The sequence below is a fragment of the Eubalaena glacialis genome, chromosome 2 (genome assembly GCF_028564815.1).
Source record: "Eubalaena glacialis isolate mEubGla1 chromosome 2, mEubGla1.1.hap2.+ XY, whole genome shotgun sequence".
Lineage (NCBI taxonomy): Eukaryota > Metazoa > Chordata > Mammalia > Artiodactyla > Balaenidae > Eubalaena > Eubalaena glacialis.
In genome coordinates this window covers 41873973-41896084 of record NC_083717.1, presented here as the reverse complement: position 1 = coordinate 41896084, position 22112 = coordinate 41873973, and the positions used below count along the sequence as shown (strand labels likewise).

The window sequence follows — 22112 nt, the reverse complement described above, 5'->3', positions numbered from 1 at the left end:
TAGAGCATCTTAGAACAAGGACAGCAGAAATTTCCATTGCAAGTGCCAACTCCCATGTGTGGGTAGAAGGATTCTGAGATCGTATTTGAGCTCAGCAGGCAAGAGGGCTGTTTTTTCTTTTTTAAATTTATTTTTTATTGAAGTATAGTTGATGTACAGTATTATACAAGTCACAGGTATACAATATAGTGATTCACAATTTTTAAAGGTTATATTCCATTTATAGTTATTATGAAATATTGGCTATATTCCCTGTGTTGTACAATATATCTTTGTAGATTATTTTATACCTAAAAGTTTGTACCTCTTAATCTCATACCCCTATACTGCCCCTCCGCACTTCCTTCTCCCTACTTGTAACCACTAGTTTGTTCTCTATATCTGTGAGTCTGCTTCTTTGTTGTTACATTCACTAGTTTGTTGTATTGTTTTTTTAGATTCCACATATAAGTGATAGCATACAGTATTTGTCTTTCTCTGTCTGACTTATTCATTTAGCATAATGCCCCCCAAGTCCATACAAGTTGCTGCAAATGACAAATTTTCATTCTTTTTTATGGCTGCATAGTATTCCATTGTATATGTATATACCACATCTTCTTTATCCATTCATCTGTTGATGGACACTTAGGTTGCTTCCATATCTTGGCAATCATAAATAATGCTGCTATGAACATTGGGATGCATGTATCTTTTTGAATTAGTGTTTTGTTTTCTTTTTGGATATACACCAGGAGTGGAATTGCTGAGTCATATGGTAGTTCTATTTTTAGCTTTTTGAGGAACCTCCATACTGTTTTCCACAGTGGCTGCACCAGTTCCCACAAACAATGTAGGAACGTTCAAGAGTGCTGTGTTTAAATAGCAAAGTCTTTCATGGATTTGAGGAGGAGCAGTTGCCATCTTTGTTCTACCAGCCTAACCAAAGTATTGTGTGGCATGTAAGGTCTGGGTATGGATAGTACCACTGCACTTAGGCTGGGGTTGCTGTGGGGGAGATGAGTGTCATGGAATTCTCTAGTTGTCTTCAAACGCCTTCATGCATAAGTAAGACTTGACATCGAATGTCTGTCAATTTACATCCCAGATGAGTTTGTGTCCACTGAACCTAAATGCAGGAAGTCAGTTTCTGTCTAAAATTCAAACCCTCACCATCTGGCACTGATATCTGGGAATATTTATGTGAACCTTTATCTCCTGAAAGCAATCTCTTTGTAGCTGGTGATTATTCTGGCCTTGATACTTATCAGTATAAAAGTTGGCCATTTTAGTATATCTCTATAATTGCGTTACAAAAGGAGAACATTCCCCAGTTAAAATAGAGCCAGAAGGACATATCTACTACCTTGGGGGCAGTAAACATGGGTGGGCTTGGTAATCTTAGGTCAACGAGGCCCTATGACGTAGTGGGTGGTGGGAGGCAATCCTCACCAGTAACAGGGAGAGCAGGGCTGAGGGATCTGGGAGCCTTGGAGCTGCCCACCATAACAACAGAAAGAAAAGGAAAGAGCACCGGGTTGCATTAGAACAATTTTGTTATTTTGTCTCAGCCCTTTCTTCCATCAAGTAGCTATTGCATGAGAAGCCAATGTAGGAAAGGTAGATGGCGGACAGAGAGAAACGAACCAAAAGACAGCTCTCATCTCTTTCCTTTTCCAAGGAACAGCATGCAAAATAAGGCCTTGGAAGTCCTAGGCCTCTTTTCCAATTATTTCCGAAATTTAGAGTCCTAAAAATTAAAGTCATTGCTCATCCAAGGGTCCTTTTTGTATGTATGTGGGCTAGAATGGTCTAATCCAGATTCCATACTTTTATTGTATCAGTTCCCCTTTCTCTACCTACGCATGTGCAAACACTAAATTTTCCTGTATTGAAAGCTTTGCCCTTTTATGCTTTATCCTGCACAAAAACATTTAGCTTTTTATTACCAAAACTTAATAAGGCTTTGATGAATAAATAATGCTTCTATTGCAGGCAATTTTTTTCTCTAATAAATCAAAATAACACATGGTCCTTTGCCCCGTCCCTTTTTTAAAAAAAATTTATTTCTTTATTGAAGTATAGTTGATTTACAATGTGTTAATTTCTGGTGTACAGCAAAGTGACTCAGTTATACACATATATACATTCTTTTATTTATTCCTTTCCATCATGGTTTATCCCAGGATATTGAATATAGTTCCCTGTGTAATGCAGTAGGACCTTATTGTTTATCCGTCCTATATGTAATAATTTGCATCTACTAACCCCAAACTCCCAGTCCATCCCTCCCCCAATGCCCCTCCTCCTTGGTAACCACAAGTCTGTTCTCTATATCCATGAGTCTGTTTTTGTTTCATATTTTATTTTATTTTATTTTTAAACCAAGTTATGTCTAGTTTATTTATTTATTTTAAAACTTTTTATTGGACTATCGTTGATTTACAATGTTGTGTTAGTTTCTGCTGTACAGCAAAGTGAATCAGTTATACATATACATATATCCACTTTTTTTTTAGATTCTTTTCCCATATAGGTCATTATAGAGTATCGAGTCGAGTTCCCTGTGCTATACTAGCATTTGTGTCATATTTTAGATTCCACATATAAGTGATATCATATGGTATTTGTCTTTCTCTTTCTGACTCATTTCACTTAGTATGATAATCTCTAGGTCCATCCATGTGCCCCTGTCCCTTTTGCTATCTGCATCCACTCTGCCTTTCTCTCTTTTATCTGTGGCTCTACCTAGACTTCTGTGTCTCTTCTTCCTTTTTTTCCCCTCATCTTCTTCTCCTTTCTCATTGGCCTCTCCACCTCTCCCTCTTTCTTTCTGCTCCCTAACGCGCTTTTGTGAGCATTAGGTATAAATGCAGTTTGGGGAAGTGGTGGCCTGGCAGTGGTGCTTGGGATGAGTGTGCACCGTGGGATTCTGCCTGATCTGTACTGGCTCCAGTGACGAATCTTCACGTAATGCCTTGGTAGTAACCTTGCTGCCCAGCTTTAAAGGTCACATTCTCGCAACAAGGAAAGACCTGAAGCACTTTCTGGTTCAGGCCCTACATCTTAATAAGAGGATGATAGGTCTACTTCAGACCACTCTCCAACTTCAGCATTAGCATTCAGAGAAGTCTGGGAGTTTGCATCAGTTGGGGCAATGGAGAGGGTGCTGGGAATGGGGAAGTGAGTTAGTAAAGGGAGGGAGACAGAGAAGAAAGAAGGGAGGGAGAGATGCAAGGGAGCTAGTGGGAAGTTTGGCAGAAAGAGGAGAGTCTCTGTGGTCTTCCTCGGTAAGCTCTGCCCGGCTGGATCATGGGGACAGGGCAGCCTGTTGCTAGAGGGGTATAGGAAGGAGGGGACTTCTGGTGCCTGGAGTCCTGATCATGGAGAGACATCTCAAGCTCTCAGTGGTCCTCTGCTATGGCCTGGCAATCAGCAGTGTAGGGACTGCAGGACTTGGTGGCCAGAAAGTTGCTCTACAGCAAAATGTCAGAGAAGGGGCCACGTTTGAAAAGCCCCAACTGTGGCTTTTGTAGGAGTTCCAGGAGCTCAGAGGAGTTCTCAGAATGGCATCAATGTTTTAGGATGGTTGGCAGTGTGATTCCTTTGAACTTCTGACATACACCAGTAGCCGTAGGGTGGCACAGACTTCACAGGGCTCACGTGTACAGTCTGTGTTCCCATGGGGCCTGGAATCTGTCCTCCTGGCTTCCCAGGCTGCCTGGACAAGCCTGGTGCCCCAGGGTTCTGCCCACGGAGTGTTTCCCCTTCAGTTTCCAGATGGGGGCCATGGAGCCAGACCATTAGAGCTGGAAAAGACCTTCGAGGTTGCTTAGTGCAGTGGTGTTCAAACATTTTTTTTGTTGAGTAGAGAGCTCAGAGCCCTGTCTGTCCATTTCCCAATGATTCTCCCCTAAGGTGGCCTCTGAGACACATTCACAAAAATATAGGGCTCCCTGAGAACCCAGAAAACTACTAACCTTTTTAAAAATTGAAATATATTTGACACTTAACATTGTGTAAATGTAACACATTTACATTATAGATTTACATTATAGATTACATTATAGATTTGCTACATCTATATTGCTATATTGCTATTATAGCAATAATTTATACCTCTGTCACGTCACAAAATTATCATTTCTTTTTAGTGGTTGGAATAATTAAGATCTAGTTTCTTAGTGAGTTTGATGACTACAATACAAATTGTTGTCTAGATCCCAGAAAGCTGTTGGTCTTATCCACCCCTCTCCTCATTTTCACACAGGGAAACTGAGGACCAGAGAGAGGGAGTGACCCACCCAGATCTCTGAGACTTGGAAGGTTTCCTGTCCAGCTAACACTGGTTCTTTCTTTTGTCTCAGCACAAATGTCTCTGTCAAGGGTATTGACAACCCCCCATCTCTGCCCAGGGTTAGGTTTCCAATTAAACCTTTTCACTATATTTATACTAACTATAAATATGTTAACTATAACTAAGAACTAACTATACTGTAATCAGTGAGTCCTATATTTTTGCATATGTGTTTGTGTGTATGCATTTTTGTGTACGTATGCACGTATTTTCCCTGCAGGGTCTACCTCCACGGGCACTGGGGTCCCTATCATAGCCTGCACACTTCACATCGAGCTGTACCCAGAGAACCTCTAACACACTAATGTTAACTAAGGAAGGATTCCAGTTTCGTGACTTAAGCCTCATACATTTGCTTTCAATATGCCTTAATGAAGAGGCCAGCCCAATTCCTGTACCCAGAAGGAATCAAACTGTGGTGTGATTATAGACCCGACGTCCTTTCTGCCATCATAACTTCTGGAGAAGCAAGCCCTATATTTCTGTGATGATCCAGAAATCTGCTTCAAGTAATATTGCTAGATTTTTGCATTTGTCACACTGGGATGGACTGCTGTGATCGACTATGTATGAATGCAGACTAGCAAACTACATCCGTCACACGGTGGGATTGAAATGACAACACAAACGTCTACCATTTATCGACTGCTTAGCGAGTCAGCCACTGTATATACCACTGCATGTACGTGCCTAGTAAGGGGGTATCATCATCACCATTTCACAGGTGTAGGAACTGAGGCCTGGAGAGGTTGGGCTACAGAGCTTACCTGCTGTAGACCCTGGGACCTGAGCTCTGTGCGTACCAAGGAGAGATGAAGAAGGGTAGGTTTATTTAGCCCAAAGAAGATAAGATCAAAATCTGAAAGGAAGCTAAATAAATACTTTCTAAGTATTAGAAGGATTTTTTTTTTTTTTGTGGTGGGAACATCTGTCATTTAGTTTAGAAAAGAGCATCACACGGTCCATCCCATACAAGCATCTGAAGGGGACCCAGCGAGAAGTGCCCAACACACCAACATGGCTGTGCGAAGGGCCAGAATCTCTGCTGTGAGGCCGAGCATCAGGCGAGGCTGATGAATGACGGGGTGAGTGAGAGGAGAAGGGAACAGGGCCGGGAAGGATTACAGCTGCTCATTCCCTTTCCCTGCTGGCTTTGTCAGGCCCCCCGAGTTGGGGTGGGGGCGTTGATCGTCCCTGGCCACAGACCGCAGCTCATGTACTTCCTCTTCCTGCCATGTGGTGGTGCTGTTCTTTTAGTTATCTTGGCCACGCTAGTCCAATATTTATTTTCGGTGAGTAATTTGTTTATCAGTAGGTTATTTTAATCTAATTTTGGCCATATTTGCTATTCCACACTATCTGTGCTTCCCAGCGTTAGCAGCTTGCATGTCTTGAAGGAAATTAGCTGAAGATGGTCCCGGAGGCATTCGCTCAGCCATTATTTAAGGGAGCTGGGAGGAGGCAGGGTGAACGGAGCCCCAGCCCGGCGTTGGAAAAGTTGCTGGAATTTGTTGCACTCCCAGTGAGGTTAGCGTGATTGAGAGGGACTTACGGAGGGTGGGGAGCATCTCGCATCTCGCGCAGCTTTTTTGAGGGCTGCCTCTGGTAGAGAGCAGAGAATCCTGCAGTTACTTTTCCCCATCTCCCCTGAACCCTTGTGATAACCTGTATCTTCCTCACCTTTGCTGCCAAGGCCAAAAGCACGACTTAAGGAAGATGCCCATCTGCCTTCCCATGGTTCACAGGCATGCCACATCCCATTTGATAATATGTTTCATGAACTGTTCTCTGCGATCCCTCAAGGAAGAGGGCAGGAAGGTGGGGAGTGGGAAGAGAATTATTGTTTATTAGAGTACCTTCAGTGAATAATGATCATAACTATTAATTACAGAGCACTGGCACTTGCCAGGCACGTTATATTCCCATTTTACATACAAGGAAGTTGTAGTTAGGGGAAGTTAATGATTTTTTCCCAAGATCCCATGAATGGTAAGTGGAGAGCTGAAATTCAAACTCAGTTGTGACTGTCTTCAAAGCAGAAAATCTTCCTATTTCAAGGATGAGTCTCACCTTCCACATGGAGTCAGGAAACCTGGACTTGGCTGATGGGCATGTGACCTGAAATTAGTTCTTTGTCATTGTACTTGACTTCAGTTTGGTTTTCCAAAAATGGGAGGGCTGTACAAGTTGAGTGGTTTGAGGGTGCTTTAGTAGAAGAAACTTTTTTTTTTTTTTTTAAAGAAATCTTCTGAGGAGATGACACATCTAAAGCAGATAAAACGGGAGCAGAAGTGGGAGACCCCAGTGAATCACAACCTGGCCTTTCCCTTGTCACCTCTTCTTTCCCTGGCTCGTGATTGATGCTGAGAAACTTCCATGGAAGTTCCTCAGGGCTCGAAAGAATCAAGTTTGAAAACCTCTGAAATAAATATTCTCATGGGACACTTTCAGAGCTCAGTAAATTGTCAGAGATTATAATTTAAAGACGGGCTGATACATCCTTTAGGAGGTTTGGAACACGTGCTCGTTTTTACTGTGTGGTGGTCCTAAGGAAGAGCTAGTCAAGTTTGACTGAGAGAGAGATGCAAAATTGTTATCTTCATCCTTGAGCCTTAGTCAAGTAACTTTTGAGTCTCTTGGGATTAAGAGGCCTAATTAAACAATTAAACTGGACCTAATTAAATGAGAAGGGTCAGCTTCCGGTGGAAATTACAATGGTTGTTAGTATAGGCAAGATGGTGAACTACCTTCCCGAGATGGCCAGGATGTTCCCAGGCACCCACACAGGGTCTAACAGAACTGTGGATGGTGGTGGTGTGTTTTCCTTGCTTGACATAACTGTTGTCTGCAAAAAACATTGTTGTAATAAGGTTGCAGCCAATCCTGGTTCTCACAACTAAGCAGGCTGCTGTGTTTTAACCAGGCTATCCTGTTTTCTGCCACTAAAGACCTGGTCCTATCTCTAGGGCTTTCCCTCTGGCCTGATTATCTACCTGCCCGTAGGTTTGGGCCATGATGTTGCTTTGACAACAGTGTGAATGTGTTCAAGGAAGCTCAGGCTCATGTGTGAAGGTAGTGTGTGTTTGCTAAAAGCTCAAACCTCTTACTCTCCAGAAGGTTGATCCCCACACACTTACGTACTTTGTTTTCATTCTGGGGAATCGGGTTAACATCCAGGATTGCTGAGCTCTAAATGTTCTGGATTTTAGAATTTGTGTCACCCTGGCATAATGAATGACTGGCTATGGATTGACAAAATAAGGTATCACAAAGATTTAAAGAGATAGGCAAAAAGCTAAACATCTCAGAGCTCTGAAAGTGCACAGTAGCTTCCTTATCCCATTCAGGATTGACTGTACAATTATTTGTTTATGTCAGGATGTAAGTCAGATGCTTCCTACAGATTTCTAATAATAGCAGTTTACAGAGCACTTTTTCATATATTACCTCATTTAATGTTCACCGTAGTCCTGCAAGACAGGTACATATTTAACTCTTCTAGAGTAGCAGTTCTCAACATGAGTGATTTTGTCCCAAGGGAACATTTAACAAGGTCTGGAGACATTTTTGGTTGCTACATCTGCAGGGGGTGTGGGTGCTCCTGGCATCATGTGGGTAGAGGGCAGGATGCTGCTAAATATCCTACAATGCACAGGGCAGCTGCCTCTGACCCTACGACATAATATTCGGCCTCAGATGTCAATAGTGCCAGGCTGCGAAACTGTTCTACAGGGAAAACACTGAGGTTCAGAGAGGTTGGCTGACTTGCCCAAGATTGCATGATGTGTACTTGGCACAATGGGACTGAAATCCATACCTTCATTTCACTACCAGAGGGTTTCAAATCTTTTATTTTTATTTTAAAGAAATAAATTTTAGGTATTAAATTTTAAATGAAAACCTTGGCAGAGCCATTGCATGTAAACAGCTGATGGTGGAGCTGCTCTGGTGGCAGCAGGGGTCAGAGACCCTGCTCAGCCTCTTCCTTAGCCCCTCCCCCTAATCCCAGGGACACACAGACTGCCTGGCAACTGCCACGCCCATACAAGGAGACCCAGAGAACATTAGGCCCCTGTTGGCATCCACAGATCTGGATTTCCCTGGGCTGTTACATTTTTCTGAGTAGAGGATGACAGCATCTGAGTGTGCATTTTAGTAAGATGTGTTGGGCAGTGGAGGGGAGCGGGAGGCATGGGGGCCAAGTAGGAGGCTGCTGCCGGCACATTCCAGGCGGTAGGGAAGGGGACTGAAGGACCACGGGTGAAAGGAGTGGAGTTAAAACGAGGAAGCGCAAGGCTCACGCTTGCTTCGGGACTTTTCAGTGCTGTGCTACTGTATGACATCAGGCCAAAGGGCAGCAGGCCAGGAGCACAGAGGCTAAGCTCTTTACCTTGCTCTGTGCATGCTCAAGGCCTGGAAGCATAATGCAGTGTGAACCAATTTGCACGTGATGTTTGCACCACCGTGCAGATTTGTTTTCCTGTAGTTCACATTGCTTATCTGTACTCTGGCCAGAAGCAGGCAACGCCACTGACAGACAGGTGTCTCCCTCATCCATTGACAGAGAAAGGCAGGTGGGGAAGTGCTCTGTTTCTCTCCTTCCAGGTATAAATCCTGGCTTTCTTCTTTAAGTGTTGCCTTCTGATGAGTAGACAGTGGAAATGGCAAAATGAAACTAGGAGGAAGGTTATCTACAATGACCCAGAAGGGACTGGGGTTCGTCTTAGGGCTTAGCAGGTGCTTCTTTCCCTACCAAGGATCTAGACTCAAAAGAAAACTCTGGATGGATAGGAAAACTCCTGGGAAATTTTAGGTCCAGGCAAAGATGATCATTCCTAAGGTCTTTCTTGCAGAGATGTCAAAAACAAATCACAAAAAGGAGAGTGAGAAAATCTGACCAACATACCCGCCCCGCCCCCCCGCCCACCTGATTTTGCACAACCCCGCTGTGACGAATGTCAAAGCGGTGGGGGTCCCGCATTCTGATCTCTGCCCTACTGCTCTCCCCTCAGTTTCTTCACCTGGCTTTAGCTTCCAAACTTTTTGTTATTTGCAGTCACCAAATTTGGGCTTTTCTACTTGCTCTGCTCTCCAGATTTCTAGAATTTTCTGTCCCCGGATCTCTGCAGCCTGATTCTTTCCTACATTCCGGTTTCAGTGCTAATGACCCCTCCTCAAAGAGTTGCCCCAGCCACCCAATCTAAAGTAGCCGCCCCACCAGTCCCTCTAGAATCATTATTTGATTTTCACTGTAGCACTCGTCATTGTCTGAAGTTACCTAATTTGTGTGTGTGTATGTGTGTGTGTGCACCTATTTGGATCTGAGAGTCTCCCCATCTCCCCCATGGGAATGCAAGCCCCTAAGAGTAGAGACTTTGTGCATCTCATTTACTGCTCTAATATCCCCAGTGCCTACAATACTGCCTGGCACATACTAGCACGTAGTAGTTGTTAAGTGTGTTTGTTGAATGAGTGAATGGTGGTTCCTGGAGTTTAGGGGGTATGAGTATGGTTTTAGCTGATAATTCACTGCATACGTAGCCACAGCAAGATCTGGCTTTCAGGACAAACTGTCTCTGCTTATTCCCATATGCTGAGCAAACCTCTCAAGCGATCATTTCTTGCTGGGAACAAGCTCCTTTTAGAGAATTTTCAAACTAAATATTGAAAAATTAATCCTACATCCTCAAATCTAGGATGTCATTGACTGTAAGATGCTCCAATTTTTATGTGCCATGAAGAGTGAAAAAATGCTGCCAGTTGTCATTGAAACACCATCATTGGTAAGAAGCATCCTAATTCTGGAAATGCTAAAATGTGAAAAAATATATGCCTTAGAATTGATAAAGTACAAGGTGAGATTGATTCATCATATGGGATGCAGGGAAGCGGCAGGGGGTTCTGGTCTGGAGTATGTCCCCATTTGTTAGTGGTCCCTTCCGCTGTAGCATTGCAGCCTAACACCCTGGACATGGTACTCTCCAAGGACCAGAGGAAGAGCTGGGTGTGTGGAGGAAGAGGCAGATATGGCTTCTGAGGCTTTCTCAAGAGTGGAGAAATTTCTATGGCTTGGGAATGTATCTGTGGGAAGGTATTAGAAGCAGCTGGCGATTAAAAAGTAACCCAACCAACAGTAGGCGAGTCTAGATTTAAAACAATGCTCTGAAGGATGGTTTCTCACCCTTCTTAGCCACTCTTTCTGAAGCTTAGGAAAAGCATCTTTAATTTTCAAAAGGCAGTCAATGGGAAAACAAGATTTGCTTGAAACCCAAATTTACTTTAGAGCCAAGTTTACTGAAAAGTATCTATTTTACAAAGAGAAAAAAATACCTGCAAGCTAATTCAGTATCATTATTCTTATTTGAGCTAATGATAATGGAGTGTAATTTCCATTACTGCTGACATTAGGATTAGTTATGTTTCGGTACATACATCGCAGCTTGTCCTTTGTGAGGAGCATCGAAGCAGCTGCCGGGGAGGCTGAGAGTGGACCCCTGCTCAGCAGCCCTGCGCTCACGTACTGGGTCTGACTTACGGGCTGGCCTCAGGGGTCCCTGCCGGGCGTCAGGAGGGCTCCTGAACATCTCCTCCAGGGCGCCGAAGCACCATCGGCTGTTAATTTGGCTCTTTAAACCTTCTTGAGTCTCCTATTAAAAATCAACTTGCACCACAATTCAGGGGCCTGGGAGGGAGCAGAGAAGACGGAGGAGGGCGATTGGCCGGAGGGACCGTGCCAGGTTAGATTTGGCTGAAAGCCACGCCCCTCAAGCACCTCAGCTGTTCCGCGGACTTGATCTCTTTCAACCTTTCGGAAACCCTCCTCAAGAAGCTGGTTCTCCTGGTAACTGTTAAAGGTCTTTATCTGAATGCAAAACAGTGTAATCTGTACAGACCAGCACTGGGGATAATGACGTGGGATGTCAGCTTTGGAGGCAGATGGGGGATTCCATTTGAATTCTCCACGTGCCATTTATAAGCTCTCAGGACTTGAATAAGTTATTTAACTTCTCTCAGCTTCTGTGTCTTCATTTGTAAGAGGAGGCAAATAATGCTTATCTTCAAGCATTTCCATGAGATAAATGAGATGATCATGTAAAATGATTAGCCCAATGCTAAGCACATAGGAAACATTCAGTAAATAAATACTCAGTAATTGTAACTGGTGTTACAGTGGCAAAACAGGCAGCTTATTGTTCATGTAATATGATTTAGAAGTCTTGGTAAAAGCCTGCTTTGTCCAGAAACATCTTCTAAATTGACTCCCTGAAAAGAGCACTGTTGCAGAGGCCAGTGGATTGTTTGCTGTAGTTAAGGTCACCATTATCTTGGGTTGTAGTAATGTCTCCAAAGGGGGATTTCTAGGGTGGGATATTATACAGTGCGAGTGCTGTGGCTCCAGGTGGGTATTTGCATGTGGAGTCCTGATGAAGATCAGGCAGTGTTTGTGATATAATTGCTCAGCTGGGGGATCCAGTGAGGAGAGGGTTTGGAGGCAAACCTTAGGGAGGAATGTTTGATAAGCCCAGCTGAGTGGTCTTCTCTTATGAGAAGGGGGCCACAGTCCTGAAAAGGGCTAGCTGAATTGTCAGTAGTTCATATGAATGAATTTTCATGAAGTTCCTGAAACAGAAGGAAATAAATCTGTTTAATAAAACTATTTAATCTTCCTGGGCAAGAATTTCTTGGGATAGTGATGTCCTACTATGCTATGTGGCTGAAGATGATTTCTGTTCTTAAGAATGATGGGCGCTTCGAATCCTTGTATTTAATCTTACTCGTGTATGTGCTTATCAAAAGCAAGGGTGAGTTATTAAACACTTAACCATTATCAATCAAGAGGATTTTACAGCACTACCCAGTCTTCTAAAAAAGCTTTAGTGTAGTGGGACCCAACTCGGGTAAAGCTGGTCAGAGAGGGGAACTAAAAAGTTCTACATTATGGACATTGTCTGTAAGGGCTCCTGGGATAATGTGGGGGAATGGTCCTCAGTATGTATGTTTGGGGTGTCTAAGGACAGACAGGCAGCTATGTAAAATGTGTGGGCATTTGGGGTGAGAAGTCGTTTACATTACATGGGGATTGAAGGACTGTGGTTATAAATTTTACTCATTTTGAAACTTTTCCTTGGGCTATTCTCACTAGTGAAGTGAATTTGAAGTTTGAATGTCATCCTTATGGGGAAGGGATTATCATTTATTGAGCACATACTTGATGCCAGGTGCTACGCTATGCATTCATTCCTTATGATGGACTTGTAAGGGTGATGCTGTAGTTATCTCTCTTTTATCTTGCTTTAATATTTGCAGATGATGGAGATGTAGTCCAGAATGGCTTAGTAACTTAAACAAGGTTACACAGCTGATAAATGACGGAGCCAAAATGCAGATCAACAACTACGTGATGCTGGTGCTCCTATTCTTGCGTGAGGCTGTCCAAAGGAATCTGTTCATGTCCTGAGCATTTGGCAGTTTGTTGTCCAAAATTACAGAGGGGGAGTTGGAATAGTAAATAGATGATGCTTATCATGTTGATGATGGCAATTATAATAGGCAACAGGTATTGAGTGCTTATTACGTTCCAGGCATCGAGCTATCTACTTTATATATATTATCTCATTTAATTGTGTCAACAGTTCCACAAGGAAGGGATTGTTATCAGTTTTTTTTTTGTTTGTTTGTTTTTTTAGATAAAGACTTAGTGACAAGAGCTGTGAAGTAACATGCTCAAGGTCACACAGCTAGAAAGCAGTGGAGGTCACAGCCATGTGCAAGGACTCCAGAAAGAAAGCTGACAGCTGAAGGGTCTGCCCAGCAAGGCAGTGAAGGGTACACGAGGATAGTAAAGATGAGTTTGGAGGTCTGCACTAATTCGTATGTCTCATTCCTAGAGCTGTGGTTGTGAAAGCGTCCAGCTCATTCCCCTGCTGCAGGTTCCCACTTTTCCTCCACTTTAAGTTATCTCTTTACTCTAAAAGGGGTGATGAAATTCTCAGATATGGGAAACAAAGAGGAGTCATGGAAGTTTCCTCTGGTTTTGCCCAGTAAAAGTGGCAGAGTGTTGGGTTGCTTGCAAGTATTATAATCTGGGTCACCAAGCAGTTCTCCACCAACCTGTCATGGGGCTGGAAATTCCCCATGAAAAATCCAGTCTTTGAGTCTTGAAGGTGTCTGGGCTTTCCTGTTAAAAGACAAACATCTTTATAGAGATGGTCATGCTCTCAAATACCTTCAGGGGCAAGGTAGGTAATTCACTTTCGAAAGGGATGGGGTAAGGTGAATTGGTTGCTATGGCAACCCGGGGACTGCTTGTCCTGCCCACAAGCATTTACAACATGGCATGGCCTATAGACTATGGACTTCCTGTCAAAGGGTAACCTGTCTTTTTTCCTCTTGATTGTCAAAGTTCATTGCAGAGGATGTGGAGAATAAAAACTACAGAAAAGTCTAAGTCTAGTCTAAAATAATCCAAAGCAAATCGAATCATCAATATTTTCCTCCCTCATAAGTACTATTGATATCTTGGCATATTCCCTTCCTTTTTTAATTCTTTCTTCCTGAATGTAAAAATCTGCTGCATCAGTGGGGTCTGCACTAAAGAAAACATTCGAACCTCTGTGAAGACATACCTGGGGTAAAAATAAGGAGAGCGCGAGATCACATTTTAGACTGAGAATTAGCTACAAATAAGACTTCAGGAGGATAAAATCTGGAAAGGTAGGTAGAAAGAGTAGAACTTAAGAGGGTAAATTGGAGGTGAGGACAAGGATGCAGATTTGCCACAGGAAAACTGGCCAGATAAGAACTTCAGCAGGAGGCTGCCAGGGAGGGGCTGATGGAGACAAGGGGGCATGGAGAGCGCCTTTGGATGGGGTAGGGGGTGAAGGTGCGCTGTTAAATTAAAGGTCCCCAGAAGTCCTCTCTGTCCATTCCACCCCATACTCCAACCAGTTTAACATAAACCAATCTGTTTTGGAAATTTAAAAAAAAAATTAAGGAACAGGAACTCTTTTTCCAAGGAAATCTTAGGAAGAAGCCATTTACATAAACAGACTAAGTACAGCTGGTCTGGGGAGCTTCTCTGGCCTCCAAACCCTGAGGTCACCCATAGGAATGTATGAAACCCCACATCTTCTCCTTCCTATTTGGCCTCCCTGGGAGAAGAACTGTCCTCCCCTCAAATCTTCTCTAACTCCTGCAAGTTGCTGATCCCAGTGACCCTCATTTCATTCTTCGGCTCCTCTCTACATTTGTGCAGCTTGACGGATCTCTTGTCGGGTTTCAGGTGCGTATTGACTTTTGCAAAACTCCCAAGCCGTTCACGGAGAAAGATTGACTGATTTGGGGTTGGGGGAGGAGGTGTAGCTATTTTCGATGTCAGTAAACATGACAGCTTGTTGAAGATTAACAGGAAATCGTGAATAAAATCATTGGGATCTGATAAGGGATTTTTCTCTCAGACAATTACAGACTTTTTTCTCATTATCTCCCTCCCCCTCCCCCAAAAGTGGGAGATGAAAGTCATGAGGATAGCACATTATTAGTCTCATACCCTTAACATAGATAAAAGACAAAAGTTCTTAACCTCCCGCTGCCCACGTGGCCTCCTCCATGCACTGTTTTTGCCATTCTGTCTTCTTTTCAGCAGGCAATAGTTTCCTTTAATACCTCCTACCTAATCCTCAATTTTCTTTTAAACATCAGATATTGGATAGGCTGGAACCTCATTTAGGCAGTAAAGAAGTCCAGTGCTTTGTGGCCGGGACCAGCTGAGGAGAGAAATATTTTTGATACAAAAGAATAATTTATTAAAGGAGGTAATGAAGGTGATTTAAACCTTCCACAAACACATCATGGAGTGAATAAAGCTCATGGCTCTCAATTTAGGGTCATGGCTGAATGAAATGTTGTAAAAAGTGAAAAAAAAAAAAACCAACTGCACAAATGGGTCAAAAATCTCAGTGGGGCTCAGTCAAGCCTGACAATTTAGAATTTGACAAACAAGTAGAAGAAAAGGAGAATTCCATTAATATTATGAGAAAACCCTTCTGGAATAAAGCACTGAATTTCCATATTACTGTTTCACTCATGTGCACTTATATGGTCTTAGGAAAAAATCTGACTTGGAGCTGAAATTTTGCTTATCCAATTACAGCTCAGGGGATCTCTCTCTCACACGCTCGGCCAGAAACATAGATTGTCTCAGAAACCGGCATGAACAGTATGGATAATGGAGAAATGCAGTCGTGAGAGGGCAGAGCTGCAAGATGTGGGCGTTTGTTCCTGAGAGTCAACCCGTTAGAGTTCTTCAGGGTACCTAGTCCAGAGGGGTAGAGAGGACCAGGATCCAGAGAGTATCTCCCCATCTACTGGGTAGACCTGAAGTGGTCTGTCCACCAACCCTGTAGGCGGAGGAGTTTAACATGAAAAGTGGTGTATGTGGACTGTTGAGAGGTATCTTGGACCATTCTTCCCCCTTTCTTTCTTCAAAATGGAAAAATGAAGAAATCATCCACCCATCAGAGGGGTCTCGTGGGAGGTCTCACACAGGGTCATTCAACTAACAAAGGGTAGTCATGGTGTGGAAGAGGGGAAGGGAACCGTAAGAGCATGCTATTACAGCTCCCTGTCAGATGTAAGGAAGCCCTGTCCTCACATCCCTGCTGGGTGGACTTCCAACCTCTTTCTGGATATTTTTGGTGCCACGTTGCTCATTACCACATAGAGACCCGCTCCTTGTTGGGTAGCCTTGACTCTGAGGAGTTCCTTTCCTGGACGGAGCCAACCCCTTGATGATCCGGCTTCCATTCTCTTTAGGGAAAACACCCAACGCATCTGTTACACATGACAGCCTTCCTGACATTATGTCTGTCACTCAGGGTCTTCTCCTTTCCAACCTAAGCCTTATAGTTTGCTCAACCCAAATGACAATATCCCAAGTCTACTGAGGCTTAGGAAAGAGGAAAGGAAATCCGGTGGATTCCCCCCACCTCCTTTCTTCTCTCTCCCCACACACTATTATCCTTTTTCTGAGCTATTTGAGAATGTTATAGACATTCACAATTGCGAATTTCGTAAAAACAAGAATATTCACTTACATAAACATATAATAGTTTATCAAAATCTAACAATAAACATTTATACAATACTATGGGTTAATCTAAACACTTTATTCATATTTTACCAGTTGCGTCACTAACGCCTTATGTAGCAAAAGAAAAAAAAATTGTTTTCTGGTCCAGGATCTAAATTATAATTATATATCATACTGATGTGCCATGTCTTTTTAGTCTCTGTTAGCTCAATTCCTGTTGTTGTTGTTTTTTTTTTTTTTTTTTTGCTTTTCATGACCTTGACATTTTTGAAAAGTATAGATTGGATATTTTGCAGCATGTCCCTCATTTTGGGTTTGCTGATTTTCCTCGTAGTAACATTTAGGTTATGCATTTTGGGGCAGGAAAATCATAGAAGCGATGCTGAAGCGATGCTAAAGTGATGCTAAAGTGGTGCTTAAGTGATGCTAAAGTGATGGTGTGTCTCTCTCAGGGCATCTTCTCTGCTGATGTTGACTTTGGTCACTTGATTAAGGTGATATCTGCCAGTTTTCTCCACTGGAAAGTTATTATCATTCCCTTTATGATGAATTAGTATCTTGTGGGAGGTACACTGGGACATCCTCAGGCGGGTATGGCCAGCCTGTGCTTGACATTGTCTTTTTCCATTGGTTTCAGAGTCTAACAGCCGCAGGGCAGTGAACAGAGGCTATGTCACCATCTTGCTCAGGCTGCATCAGGATTGGCACAGCCACGACACGACCAAGTCCTATGTGCTGATCTGCAGGGCGCTTCTGCTTTGCCTCAGGCATATTGCCAACCTCCGGTCTGGCAGGGAGGCCTTCCTGGCAGCTCAGGGCATGGAGATCCTTTTCAGCACCACACAGGTAATCAGCATGGGGATTATCTCTGCAGTTGGATGACATCTGGATGATTCCTGAAGGCTGTCATTTAGGACCCACCTTCACTAAAGCTGGGAAACCTCAATACGTTTCTTGCTTCCTGCTCTGGGCAGATGTTCTGGACTCAAATCTTCATTCCTTCACTCACTCATGTACTGGTTGACTCATTTATTCAATACATATTAGTTGGGTACACACTGGGTGGTGCAGTGATGAAGAGTGTTGATTTTAAAGCTAGAGAACCTGGCTTCAGATCCCAGCCCTAGCACCTATAGCTGTGCAACTTTAGAGAAGTCACCCACCTTCTCTGGGACTCAAGTTTCTTCTTCTTAAAAAAAAATGAAAGTGATAAAATCTAGGTTCTTGCGTGGCCTGAATAAATTAACATAGACATGTCTATGTTAGCAGGGTTCTTGCCATGACTTAACTGCTTTATGAGTGTGAGTGGTTATTGGAATAATAATTAGTTATTGGGACCTAGCAGTGAATATGATAGACGAGACCCCTGATCTTTTGGGGCAAGCATTCCACCAGAGAGTTGGACACTAAGGAAGCAAATAATTCAATCTGGAAGATAATTTCATATTGCTCTGTGAAATCAACAGAGAAAGGGCACAGGTCTACAGTGACTTTTACATATGCAGGGAGAAGGTCTTCTCTTAGAGAGGTCAAGTCTTCTCTGAGCAGGTGACACCTAAGCTGAGACCTGAATTATCGAAGGAATCTGTCATGCCAAGTTTAAGAGGAAGAGCATCCCAGGCAAAGGGAGTAGCACCTATAAGGGCTGTCACTTACCTGCATCCCAGTGGAATAAGTGTCTAGGGTTTCCTGGATTTCAACCAAATAATAAATCCCTTAATTTCACTTGATTAGGGCTAATTTAAACACCATCATGCGAGGCTACCTATACGTTCTCCATGGATGATGTGAGTATCTCCCAAATACCCATCATCTGCTCACCAATGCTCTCCTGGGGCCAAGGCAGCCGTGTTTCACACACATCATGTTCCTTGCTGTCTTCGTATTAGTCAGTCTCTGCACTACTTTCATTGGTCTCGTTGCTTCTCTCTGGACACCGTCCAATTTCTCTGTACCTGAGTACATCTGAGGTAATGAAGCGGTCAACGAGAGTGCCATTTTCCAACCACGGCATCTGTAGACTCTAACCATTTTTTTAAAAAAGCTTTTTTCCCCTCCTCTAAACAATAACATAATACTGCACTGCAAACCAATATCTAATTTTCTGTCTGCTATTGCCTCTGGGTTTCTCTCCATCATTACAGCTTTCAGAGCTTCTCAGTCATGAAATAGCTACATTTTCCATTCTATTCCTCTGGATGAGGAAGTGCTTTGAATTTTTCCAAGCTTCACCATACTTTGTAAGCCTGTGACCCCCAAATCTCTAATCTCTCCCAGCCTTCGTGAAACTCCCCCCTGTATTGCGGATGCCTAGAATTCCCCAACTCTGGCTCGTGTGCTTTAGCCAGCTCCTCTGCCCCCTGCCCTCTGCATTATTGACCGTTTTTCTGATCTGCGTTTAAAAAAAAAAAACAAAACAATTAAAAGAGAAATAAAGGGAAAAGATGGTGATCCCAGAGGTCCAGGTCTATGACAAGAAGAGAGTGGAGAAAATACCAAGTGAAGCACAGGCATGAAAGGGGCTGTGAGCCCAGAAGCAGGCTTTTAGAAGCAGTTCCTCAGCAGGACAATAAAGACCTCAACTGCTCAATTAAGCAAATTTACAATGAGCTCCCGGCCTCCAATTACTGTTGGGAATGGAAACAGGATGTGAGCAGAGACAGAATCTGCACTTGGTGGCCAGGCTTCTCCTGCCTGAAACGCTTCCCAGCACCTGGGCTGAGTGCTCTGAGCACAGATGCCCTTGCAGCTGTGCTGGAGTTAGAGCTGCCCATCCATTCTCTCCTCTCTCCTGCCAGAGAAGATGCGTGAGTCACAGGATGGCCAACTGGGGAACCTTGGATCTAGGGATGTCATTTCAGTAGCTATTGCAAATTATGCTGTGTCTACTGCGGCTGCTGCTGCTGATGGAGATGACAATGAAAATGAAGGAGAAGAGGAGGAAGAAGAAGAAAATAAAGGAGGAGGAGGAAGAGGAAGAGGGAATGAGATTTGTCTTGAATGCTTACTATGGCTTAGGGCTGGCGTAGCAGTTTATGCAGACTTTCTGATTTCAACATTTGAAAGGATTTGAAACTGATAGTCTTACTCAACAGTCCATATTTCTGTCCACTGGACCAGAGGTTTTCTAAGTGAACTGTGATCAAAGCCACCTACATGGCTGCAAGGGCCCCATCCTCAGAGTTTCTGATTCAGTAGGTCTGGGATGGTCCTGAGAAGTTGTGTTTCTAATAAATTCCTAAGTGATGTTGATACTGCTGGTCTGGGTCGCACTTTGAAAACCACTGTCCTTTACTATTTTTATCGGTGCTTGTGGTGTAATTGCAAGCCTACTGGGCATGAGAGTGACTGAAAAAGAACTGTTTTTGAGTCCTTCCCACAGACTTTGCCCATCATATTGTTCTTTGCCTTCCTGCTGAGGCCACTGCTTGCCATGATTCTCTCTCAATAACCCTACCTCTTTGTTTCCTGGGTCCCACAGCCTTGCACAGATCCTCTGAGCATCCTTTAAACGTTCAGAGGATCAGATTGTCCATAATGCAGTGAGACTGCTGCGTAACGTAATGGGATCTTGTTGGAGCTTTGTATGAGGAAGGAGAAAGAAGGCCGACAGTTTGGATGTAATGTTAAAAACAAACCCCAGCAAGGATGCCCTGAAACAGTTTGAGATCATTATCAATTTGGAGAAAGGGGTAATTGCAGATGGAACAAACTTGTATGAAATAATCAGGTAAAGGGGCCACTCTCTGGAGCCAGAACAGCTTCAGAGACCAAAAACATTGCTAAGATAGGTGGTTTTCAAACTTGACGGTGTGCCACAATCTCTTAGAGGGCTTGTTAATACACAGATAGCTAGACTCCGCTCCTAGAGTTTCTAATCATTAGATCTGAGTAGATCTGATTCTACATTTCTAACAAGTACTCAGTTGATGTTAATGCTGCTGGTCTGGGACCCTCACTTTGAGAACCACTAGAATAAACTCTGATAGCCTTTGAAAAAGTTGCAGCTACTGTCATATGCTCAGAAAGCATGGCAGGCCAGGTCTTGATTCATCAGGACCCTTTTTGTCCACAGGACTGATTACCCCAGCATTGTGGATCTACAGAAGGAAGGGCTGAATCCTAAAGGCAATGTCACCCACTTGGGATCAGGAGCTCGATACTCTGGAGGTCAGGGTAATTGGAGATCATTTACTGTTTATTCAGTCAATGTTTCCTGAGCTTCCGCTTTGTGAAAGGTATTGGGGTTAGGTAGGGAGTTCAAAGAGGAAGGTGATAAGAGTTCCCATCCTCCTCAGGACACCTACTGTCCTACAGGGGAAATCAGGATCACTGCAGTATAGGCAGGAAGTGGGATGCCAGAGTGGAACTGGCAAAGCCTTGCAGAGGAAGGAGAGCTCTGGGTGGTCTTGACTGACCAGAGAAGGCTTCGAGAAGGAAGTCATTGACATTTGAGTCAAGGCAGAACAGCTTGAAAAACTTGGTTTGTGCACAGAAATGCAAGGAGTTAGCCAGGAGGTACAGACTGGAGAGGAAAGCAGTGTACAACTAGTGGAACCACTAAGACATTCTGGAGAGTCAGGCAAGAGGGAAAGACCTGGACAAGAATGAACCAGAAGGTCCCAAACCAAAGGTGTTTCTACCTAAGACAGTCCTAAATTGAAGCTACACCACATCTGTTCTGGACCTTAGAATTTGCCCGTCTATGTTCAAAGAGTTTCTGGAGAGAGAGGAAGGAGAGGGGCCACTCTAAGGCTGGCATGGAAGAGCGACCTTCAGAGCTGAAACCTGAATGACAAGAAAGAAGCAGTGATGTGAAAGTCTGATGTGAGGACTCCAGGGAGAGTGTAAAAAAGGCAAATGTGAAGGCCCTCAGGTGGTGGGGTCGGGGGTGGGGCAGAAGCATGGGCAGGAAAAGTGGGGAGAAATGAGGTGAAGCTAGAGACATAGGCGGGACCAGAGTGTCTAGAGCATCCTGAACCATGATAAGGAATTTGGGTTTTATTCCATCAGATTTTAAGCAGGTACAAAGAAGGGGGAAGACAGATTTGGAGAGTTTGGGAAGACCGGATCATGTAGAGTTTTCTAGACCATGAAAAGGAATTCAGATTTTATTTTTTTTTAGGTTTGAAGTAGAGGAGACAATATGATTTATGCTTTTTATTTTTCATTAAAAATTAAAAAAATTTAATAGTGGCAAAATCCATATAACATAAAATTGACCATCTTAGCCATTTTTCAGTGTACATTTCAGTAGTAAATAGCTTCACGCTCTTGTATAACTAATCTCCAAAACTCTTCATCCTGAAATACTGAAACTCTACACCCATTCAAACTGATTTATGCTTTTCAAGGATCATTCTGGCTGCCCTTTGGAGAGGAGAGTCTCCAAGGGCACAAGAGAAGGAGGGAGAGGCAGGAGGACAAGGGGAGGAGTCAGACTGTGGGAGCCGAGGCAGGAGATCCTGATGGCTTTGGCTCGTGAGAAGCAGAGCTTAAACCCAGGACTCCTGTTTCTTCCTCAGGCTCCTCTTCCACTAGAATGCCTCATTTTGTTATTGTGAGGATTATTGCTAGGACTCTGCCCTGAATTAGCAGTGGTCTCCTAAGGTCTTCTTTTCAGATTCTTATACGGTTTTATGACCCTAATGATGCCTCCTGGCATCCTACTAGCTAAAGCTTACA

At 43.5% G+C, this 22112-nt stretch overlaps 1 protein-coding gene across 1 annotated transcript in view; it reads left to right on the top strand.

Moving 5' to 3' along the window:
* The window catches only part of AGBL1 (AGBL carboxypeptidase 1), a 728885-nt gene that overhangs the window by 80914 nt on the left and 625859 nt on the right, over positions 1–22112 (top strand). The window contains exon 6 of the mRNA XM_061181782.1: positions 17065–17273. Within this exon, the coding sequence (XP_061037765.1) occupies positions 17065–17273 (209 nt within the window). The remainder of the gene's footprint in view (positions 1–17064; positions 17274–22112) is intronic.